The 9501-nt window shown below is 37.8% G+C and overlaps 1 protein-coding gene across 1 annotated transcript; it reads right to left on the bottom strand.

The window, feature by feature from the left end:
* Positions 1-2030: 2030 nt before the first annotated feature.
* LOC113896484 (olfactory receptor 10H3-like) lies at positions 2031-4307 on the bottom strand. Its single transcript, XM_027548652.1, has 2 exons — positions 4301-4307; positions 2031-2992 (listed from the first exon to the last, which is right to left on the bottom strand). The coding sequence occupies exons 1-2, from the start codon at positions 4305-4307 to the stop codon at positions 2031-2033; spliced, it is 969 nt and encodes a 322-aa protein (XP_027404453.1).
* Between the last annotated feature and the right edge of the window lie 5194 nt (positions 4308-9501).

Genomic DNA, 9501 nt, shown 5'->3' with positions numbered 1-9501 from the left:
TTTTACATGTCTGTTTCTGTACAATATTGCTTTTTAAAAATTATTTTAGCTTTCTAAATTAATTTTAGTGGTAATAAAATATTTATAGTGTGGTATTTATATAACATTATAGTGATGATAGTTATAGTAGTTCATAATGACTAAGACTTAGTCACTACTCTGACTCTGGTAATCATTTATGATTTTAATTATATAAGCAGATACATATGTAAGTCATTAATCCTCACAATAACCATATGAGCTAGGTACTTATGATATCTGCATTTCTCAAGTTTAGGAAACAGAACCTTAAAAAATTACATAGCCATGGTTCATAAAAAGTTACATAGCCATAGCTACATTGACCATGAAGAAGTATATTTTTTCCTATGTATATCTCTCCTTTTTTAAAAAATTTATTTTTGTTGAGGTAACATGGATCTATAACATTATGTATGTTTCACGTGTACAGCGTTATATATCTACTCTGTGCACATTACAGTTACTATCCAAATTTTCTTTTCTATTCATCTCCACACAGTTGACCTCTTTCCCCATTTTACCCTCATCTCTCCTTCCCCTCTGTGCTCATGTTTATTTTTGTTTGGTTTGTTCATTTATTGTGGTCTTTATTTCTTTGTTTTTTATATTGCACAAATGAGTGAAATTATGTGCTATTTGTCTTTAACCACCTGAGTTATTTCACTTAGCATAATATGCTCAAGATCCATCCATGCTGTCACAAGTGGCAAGGTTTCATATTTCTTATGGCTGAGTAGTGTTCCATTATGTATTAAGATATATCTCACATCTTCCTTATCCCATCGTTAAGTTGTTTCCACTTCTTGGCTATTGTAAAATATTCCATGATGAACATAGGGCTGCACACATCTTTTTGAATTAGTTTTTGTATTCTTTGTATAAATACCCCCAAAATGGAATAGCTGGATCATATAGTAGTCCAAGGCTTACTTTTTTTGAGGAATCTCCATATGGCCTCCCATGTTGGCTGCACCAATTTACATTTTCCACAATGTTCCCTTACCTCCACATCTTTGATAACATTTGTTTTCTCTTGGTAGAAGAACTTGAGCTCACTTCCTCTCCTGAAAACACTAAAATCTAACTGCTGCATAACCTGGACAAAAAAGACTGGAATCTGTTTTTCTGAGCCTCTTCTAAAATATGCAGAGGAAGGAGGCTCCCAAGCTCATTTTATGAGGCCACCATCACACTGAAATCAAAACCACAAAAAGATAAAATTGTGGGTCAATATCACTGATGAAGATAGAGGCAGAAATCATCAACAAAATACTAGCAAATCAAATCCAACAACACATTGGAAGGATCAAGTGAGATTTATCCCAGAGATGCAAGGATTCTTCTATATACACAAGACAATCAATATGACACAACACATCAACAAACTGAAGAATGAAAATTATATGATCACCTCAAAAGATGCAGAAAAAGTTGTTGACAAAATTCAACACCCATTTATGATTAAAAATAAAACACTCTACAGAAAGTGGGCACAGAGGAAACCTCCTTAACTTAATAAAGGCTATATATGACAAACCCACAGCAAACATCATTCTCAACAGTCAGTAATTACTTTACATGTCAGTGTTTCATATATGGAAAAGACCCAGTCCTGGTGGTATTTCTTATTATCTTTAGGTAATTTTATTCATTTTCATTTTGGGGGATGGGGAATTAAAATCTACTTTTGCTAATCCATTCAAGGATAACAACCTGTATCAGGGTCCTGATACATGCATCTGGTGCTCCCCACTTGCTTATAGATATATAGCACATTCTTAGGTATAGATAATGGGACAGAGTTCATTTCACTGGGAATAAATAAAAGATTATGATGAGACAGACTCTGCAACAGGGGGAAACATTGGAGAAAAGTGAGTAGCTAGTATGCATCAAACTCCGATGGAGTGTGAGTATTTTACAGACCCGAATCATTACAAGAGTTCTATGGAGACAGATATTATTAAACCCCTCTCATCCATCACAGTTCCATACCACCAAACTGGCCATCAGAAGCTTAGGGGACAGAAAGTTCTGTGCAAATTTCTCTTTATGCCATTTTTCAGCTCCTTATTCCTGAGACTGAAAATGATGGGGCTAAGAAAGGGGGTAAAGACTGTATATATGGTGGTCATCAGAGTGTTATTGTCCATAGAATGGGGGCCTTTGAGCTTCAGATAGATGATGGAGGCAAAACCATAGTGCACGACCACTATGGTGAGGTGGGAGACACAGGTGGAGAAGGTCTTGTGCCGGCCCTCAGTGGAGGGGATCCTCAGGATGGCGGCCACGATGAAGACATAGGAGAGGAAGATGAGGAATAAGCAGCCCATTAGGGCTGTGACGCAAACCAATATTACAACTATGGTGACAGAGGCTGTCTCCTTTCCACAGGCCAACTTCAACAGGGAAAGCACATGGCAGACAAAATGGTGTATCTCCTTAGACCCACAGAAGGTGAGATGAAAAACTATCAATGTCACCATCAACCCCACAACTGAGCCACCAGCCCAGCACCAGGACACAAGACGAGCACAGTCACGGGTGCTCATGAGCACGTTGTAACGCAGTGGGTGGCAGATGGCCACATAGCGGTCATAGCCCATGATCATGAGCAGGAAGGAGTGGGTGTAGCCAAACGTAAAGGAGAAGAACATCTGGCTGGCACAGGCCACAAAGGTGATGGAGCGATGGGTGGAGAGCATGTCCACCAACATTTGAGGGGTGACCGCAACAGTGAACAGGATCTCGGAGATGGAGAGGACACACAGGAAGAGGTACATGGGGGTGTGGAGGCTGTGCTCCCTCCAGATGGTGCCCATGATGAGCAGGTTCCCCAGCAGTGTGAACAGGTACATCAGCAGGTACAGCAGGAAGAAGGTGGGCAGGAGCTGCTGAGGGAAGTTGGAGAAGCCGATGAGGATGAATTCAGACACTGTGCTGTAGTTCTGACCAGACAAGGATGCTGCATCTGGGGAGATCAGAAACAAGATGAAGGCCCAGTGGTTAAAACAGAGGCTCTAACATAGATTAAATGGCAATTGCAGAGCTCTATATGCTATATATTCAAGGGTTTCTCAGCAGTAAAGAATTCACTTGCAATGCAGGACATGCAGGTTCAATACCAGGGTTGAAGAAGATCCCCCCTGGAGGAGAAATGGCAACCCATTCCTGTATTCTTTCCTGGGAAATCCCATGGACAGAGGAACCTGGCAGGCTACTGTCCATGGGGTCAAAAGAGTGGGATATGACTTAATGACTAAACCACCATCCTAAATATTCATTTGCTTAGCTTGTCTGGGTCTTACAATCTTCATCAGTGAGATGGAATAAATCATAATACTTCTTATCATTTAGTAGTGTGATAAAGATAAAATGAGATCGTGTACACTAAATACTGAAGACATAGTTTGGCCTCTAAGTTTTTGTTAACAGTGATGAAAAGAAATAAAAGATTCAGGTTTGTAATTAAGACAGACATAGATGGTCAGGGTCATATTCTTTTGAATACTGTGCCTGTTGTCAAAAATATGTTTGGATCTTGGATTTATAAATTTTCACTGAGAGTCTTTGCCTTTAATTGAGTAACCAATTTATATTTATTTTAATACTATTTATTAGTACTCATTTCTGTCAATGTATCTCATATTTTGTATTTAGTCTTTTATAGGAACTGAAGAGAATGCTTGAAAATAAATAGATGGAAAAATATATGCTGGGCAAATTTGCACCAAAAGAATGATGAGGAAACAATCCTGAAAGCAAAAAAGAAAGAAGGAAAGAAAGAAATTTAATGAAACAATAATCATAATACTTCTGTTGAAAGAAAGTGAAAGTGAAGTCACCCAGTCATGTCCAACCCCATGGACTGTAGTCTACCAAGCTCCTCCTTCCATGGGATTCTCCAGGCAAGAATACTGGAGTAGGTTGCCATTTCCTTCTCCAGGAGCTCTCCCCAACCCAGGGATTGAACCCGGGTATCCCACATTGTAGGCAGACACTTTACCATCTGAGCCACCTGGGAAGTCCCTATACCATATGCCAATAAAAGGAGCCAGGTTCCCTGAAGAAATAGCCCAGGGCATGGAAGCAAGCCTAGGACATCTCTGCAACAGTTCAATGGAACTTTCACTGAGCAATTGTTAATGTTAAAGGATGCTGGAACCAGATTGAAAATGTGTCCACTGGAATAGGTGAGCATCAGAAAGATTGATCATATGCAGAGGATGAAGGAACAAGCTAAATGAAACCATGAAGACACAATCAGAAAATCCAGAACCCGACATGTTCCATAGAACAATTGGTCTGGTCTCATGGGAATGGCAATCTACTTCAGTATTCTTGCCTGGTGGGCCACAGTACATGGGGTCACAAAGAGTCAGATACGACTGAGCGACTAACACCACTACTACACTACATCAATAAGCCAGGGTCATGAAATTCAAGGGACATAACAATCATATGCAATATAGGGTAGTAGATTAGATGCTAATTTACATAAGATATTTGTAAGTTTTATCACTTCATGGGAAATAGATGGGGAAACAGTGGAAACAGTGTCAGACTTTGTTTTTTGGGGCTCCAAAATCACTGCAGATGGTGATTACAGCCATGAAATTAAAAGACACTTACTCCTTGGAAGAAAAGTTATGACCAACCTAGATAGCATATTGAAAAGCAGAGACATTACTTTGCCAACAAAGGTTCGTCTAGTCAAGGCTATAGTTTTTCCTGTGGTCATGTATGGATGTGAGAGTTGGACTGTGAAGAAAGCTGAGCGCCGAAGAATTGATGCTTTTGAACTGTGTTGTTGGAGAAGACTCTTGAGAGTCCCTTGGACTGCAAGGAGATCTAACCAGTCCATTCTGAAGGAGATCAGCCCTGGGATTTCTTTGGAAGGAATGATGCTAAAGCTGAAACTCCAGTAGTTTGGCCACCTCATGCGAAGAGTTGACTCATTGGAAAAGACTCTGATGCTGGGAGGGATTGGGGGCAGGAGGAGAAGGGGACGACAGAGGATGAGATGGCTGGATGGCATCACTGACTCGATGGATGTGAGTCTGGGTGAACTCTGGGATTTTGGTGATGGACAGGGAGGCCTGGCATGCTGCAATTCATGGGGTCTCAAAGAGTTGGACAGGACTGAGTGACTGAACTGACTGAACTGAAGGAATTAGAGAAGACTTTTATTATGGCATGAATGAATGATGGGTTATGAATAATATCAAGGGATTATTCTTAATCTAGTTATCCATTTTTAACTGTGATGTTGTTGTAAAAAGGCTGTGAAGGAAAATATTACTAGTTTAAAAGCACACAGAAGTGGAAAATTTATGCACATAGAAAGTGTCAAAGGGGAATAGTTTATGAAAGGTAAAAGAACATTGTAGCGACCTGCATATATATAATTAACCTATATAATGATATACAGGTTGAATATTAGGAATAAATATTCAAAATAACTTTGGTGAAATAGCTATAAAGTCAATGCTAGATAGATTTTTAAATTAAAGTTGGAAATTTTAACAGAGTTCTAAAATGATATGCAATTTGGAAGTTATTAAATGAAATTGATAAGAGTGAAAGGACAGAGTGGAAAAGCTGTTTGGAAACTCAACATTAATAACACTAAGGTCATGGCATCCAGTCCCATCACTTCATGGCAAAAGAAGGGGAAAAAGCAGAAGCAGTGACAGATTTTATTTTCTTGGGCTCCAAAATTACTGTGGACAGTGACTGTAGCCTTCACTTGCTACTTGAAAAGAAAGCTATGACAAACCTAGACAGTGTATTTAACAGCAGAGACGTCCCTTTTCTGGCAAAAGTCCGTATAGTCAAAGCTATTATTTTTCCAGTAGTCATATATGAATGTGAAAGTTGAACCATAAAAAGAAGGCTGAGCGCTGAAAAATTGATGCTTTTGAATTGTGGTGTTGGAGAAGACTCTTTAGAGTCCCTTGGATTGCAAGGAGACCAAAACCGTCAGTTCTAAAGAAAATCAACCTTCAGCACTCATTGGAAGGACTGTTGCGGAAGCTCCAATACTTTGGCCACCTGATTGGAAAATACCCTCATGCTGGGAAAGATTGAAGGCAAAAGGAGAAGGGGGCTGCAGAGGGTGAGACGGTTAGATAGCATCACCAACTTTGTGGACATGAATCTGAGCTAACACTGGGAGATAATGGAGGACAGAGGAGCCTGGAGTGTTGCAGTCAATGGAGTCACAAAGAGTCAGACACAACTTAGTGAGTGAACAGCAACAACAATTCCAATGGATTAATAACATTCAGATGTTAGTTCCTGGACATAGGAGGGCTGTGTACTAAGTGAGATTAAATATTTCTTTCATGCACATAGAGGACTTTAACAAAAATTTTCCTATCAGAGCTATCAGAGTCCCTTGGACAGCAAGGAAATCAAACCAGTCGATACTAAAGGAAATCAGTCCTGAATATTCATTGGAAGGACTAATGCTGAAGCTGAAGCTCCAATACTTTGGTCCCCTGATGCGAAGAACTGACTCCCTGGGAAAGACCCTGATGCTGGGAAGATTGAAGGCAGGAGGAGAAGGGGATGACAGAGGATGTGATGGTTGGATGGCATCACCAACTCGACGGACATGAGTTTGAGCAAGCTCTGGGAGTTGGTGATGGTCAGGGAAGCTTGTCGTGGTGCAGTCCGTGGGGTTGCAAAGAGTCAGACATGGCTGAGTGACTGAACTGACTGACCTTGTTTAGGACATAGAGAAATCCTCCATCTATTTCAAAGTACAAATAATATGTAGATTATAATATACTAAAATTGGAAATCAATAAAGAAAGGATAGCCTTCCAAATTCCATGAGTTAGATTTATTAAACAATCTTTTGTGTCAATATTAAATTGATGAATAAATATTTACAAAGATAATTTAAGTATCAAACGTCAAAGTTTTAAGCTAAAAGAGTACTACAATGGGAATGCACATTTTAAAATGTATTGAGAAGAAACATTATCCAGAAAATCATACTTAGTACAACCCACATTGGGTGATAGATTAACAAGATAAAGCCAAGAAGAAAATGCCAATGAAAAAGCATAAAATTAAAATTGGAAATAACTATAGAAATAATGGATATCTTTAAATGAATGAAGTAGTAATAAAATATAAGAAATGGCTTGAATTCTCAGAGACACATAAATTGCAAAACTAGTATGAGAAAGAAATAGAAACCATTTCAAAAAGTTTTAAAGAAGTTGAAATGGTTAGAGACCTTCCCTTCCTACAATTCATTAGACACAGTGAGTTTACAAGTGAGTGCTCATAAACCTTTAAGGAACAACTGATTAAATCTTATACATGCTTTTCACATAAAAGGGGGGAAAAGGGAAAAATCTGAAATCTGCTAAGCTGATTTCATCATTCTAAATTCTAAAACCAGGTAAACTGTTGTAAGAAACAATTATGGGCCCACTTTACCTATCCAAGCAAATTTTAAAATCCACTGTAGGATGTCACCTAATCAAATAAAATGATGTACAAAAATTAGTAAATTATGGTCAAGTGGTGTTGGTTTATCCCATGAATGGCAAGATGGTGCAGCATCATGTGATTTAGCACATAAATAAACTAAAAGAGAAAAATGATAGAATTCTTTTTATCAATGGAGGTGTACATTTTCTAATATTCAACTCAAATTATGATTTTTAAAATTTGTATATTATTGATGTAACACTGCATGAGTTTTAGGTTACAACACAACGTTTTGATATGGGTGTCGACTCATGATTTTTTTTGCAAACTTTTTTACAACGTGAAATTGAAGGGGACTTAGCTAGATAAAGAATACACACTAGAAAACAAACAAATAGTATATAAGTGGGACTTTAACATGCACTATTTTATAATCAGAAAGAAGGCAAGGCTACTCACTGTTTCTGCTGTTCTTCGCCATGGAATTGAAAGTCATGAATGGTGCTACAAGGAAAGAAAAAGAAAGAAGATACATAAGGATAGGAAGGGATGTGACCTGATCATCTATCCAGAAAAGATAAAAGAATCAAGATGTAATATGTTAGAACATAAGAGGGCAGAATGCTACAAAAAGAAAGATCAACTTCAAAAAAATATAGTATGTATCAAAGTATTACACCAGCAGTAGTCATTCAAAATATAGAATTTAAGTTAAAATTAAGATAAACTCTCAGTAGTAACACAAACTGTAAACAACCATTTTTGGTCTCAGGATCCTTTTACAGTCAAACACTACTGAGGTCCTTAAAGGGCTTTTGTTTGGGTGAGTTGTAACTATCAATTTTTATCACACCAGAAACTAAAACAGACAATCTTTAAAAGTATTTAGCTATTAGTAAATTTAAAAGAACAATAATAAACTTGATACATGTTAATATTAACAACATATATATACAAGAGTAACTATATTTTCAAAGACATTTATTGAGAAGAGTGGCCTGGCTTTACACTCTGGCAAATATACCTAAGGCCTACCTTGTAGGACACAGGTTGATGCTCACATCTGCTTCTTTATTTAGTCTGTGGTTATATACTGTTCTGGGCTCCACAGGGGGCGCTAGTGGTAAGGAAACTGCCTACCAATGTAGGAGACATGAGACACTGGTTCCATCCCTGGATGGGGAAGATCCCCTGGAGGAGAAAATGGCAACCCACTCTAGTATTCTTGCCTTGGAGAGAGGAGTCCGGAAGGCTACAGTCCACAGGTTCACACAACAGAGTCAGACACGACTGAAGCTACTTAGCATGCTCTGATATACTGCTTTAATTAGAGTGTATGATGAAAACACAACCTCACATGTAATTGGAAAAGTTAGGACTTGATGGATCCCCCAAATGAGTTTCCAGGATTCCCAGGGTTCCTCAAACTCTCTTATTATGTAGAAATTAGCCAAAAACATACAATACTGCCAAAGACAATTTAATCATTAATAAAATTAGAACATGATTTGAATACTTGAAAACAGTCTACACCCTGTTGATGAGTTGAGCTAATTTTAATGAAATCAATTCTTCACCAAATGCTATCATCAACACAATTGCCATTACAATTCCAGGAACTGACTGTGAACCTGCTAAAACTAACCTAAAATTCCTTCTTAAAATAGTTATAAAACTATACCCCTTAAAATTAGTACAAAACTTATGAAAATGGAGTAAATAGGAGAGGTATGCCTTCCTGGGATACTGAGACACGTTATACAGTCATAGTCATTTTTTAAAGTATGAATTAAATTGTAAACATCAATTAACTTGAATCTATATCTCAGAAAATACCCCTTTATTATTAAAACTCTAATGTATGATAAGGTCAAACCACATATCAAAGGGAAAAGATATGATTGTTTAGTATTTTCCACTAGGAAAATTGTTCATTTTAGGAAGCAAAGTAAACTTCAATTTCTGCCCAAGAACAAATGCAAAGTAGAATCTAGATAGATTCGAAACATAATATGTAGTATCAACTAT

Source organism: Bos indicus x Bos taurus, chromosome 7 (genome assembly GCF_003369695.1).
Source record: "Bos indicus x Bos taurus breed Angus x Brahman F1 hybrid chromosome 7, Bos_hybrid_MaternalHap_v2.0, whole genome shotgun sequence".
Classification (NCBI taxonomy): Eukaryota; Metazoa; Chordata; class Mammalia; order Artiodactyla; family Bovidae; genus Bos; species Bos indicus x Bos taurus.
Note: the sequence above shows the minus strand (reverse complement) of the source record. Positions and strands in the feature narration are given on the sequence as shown.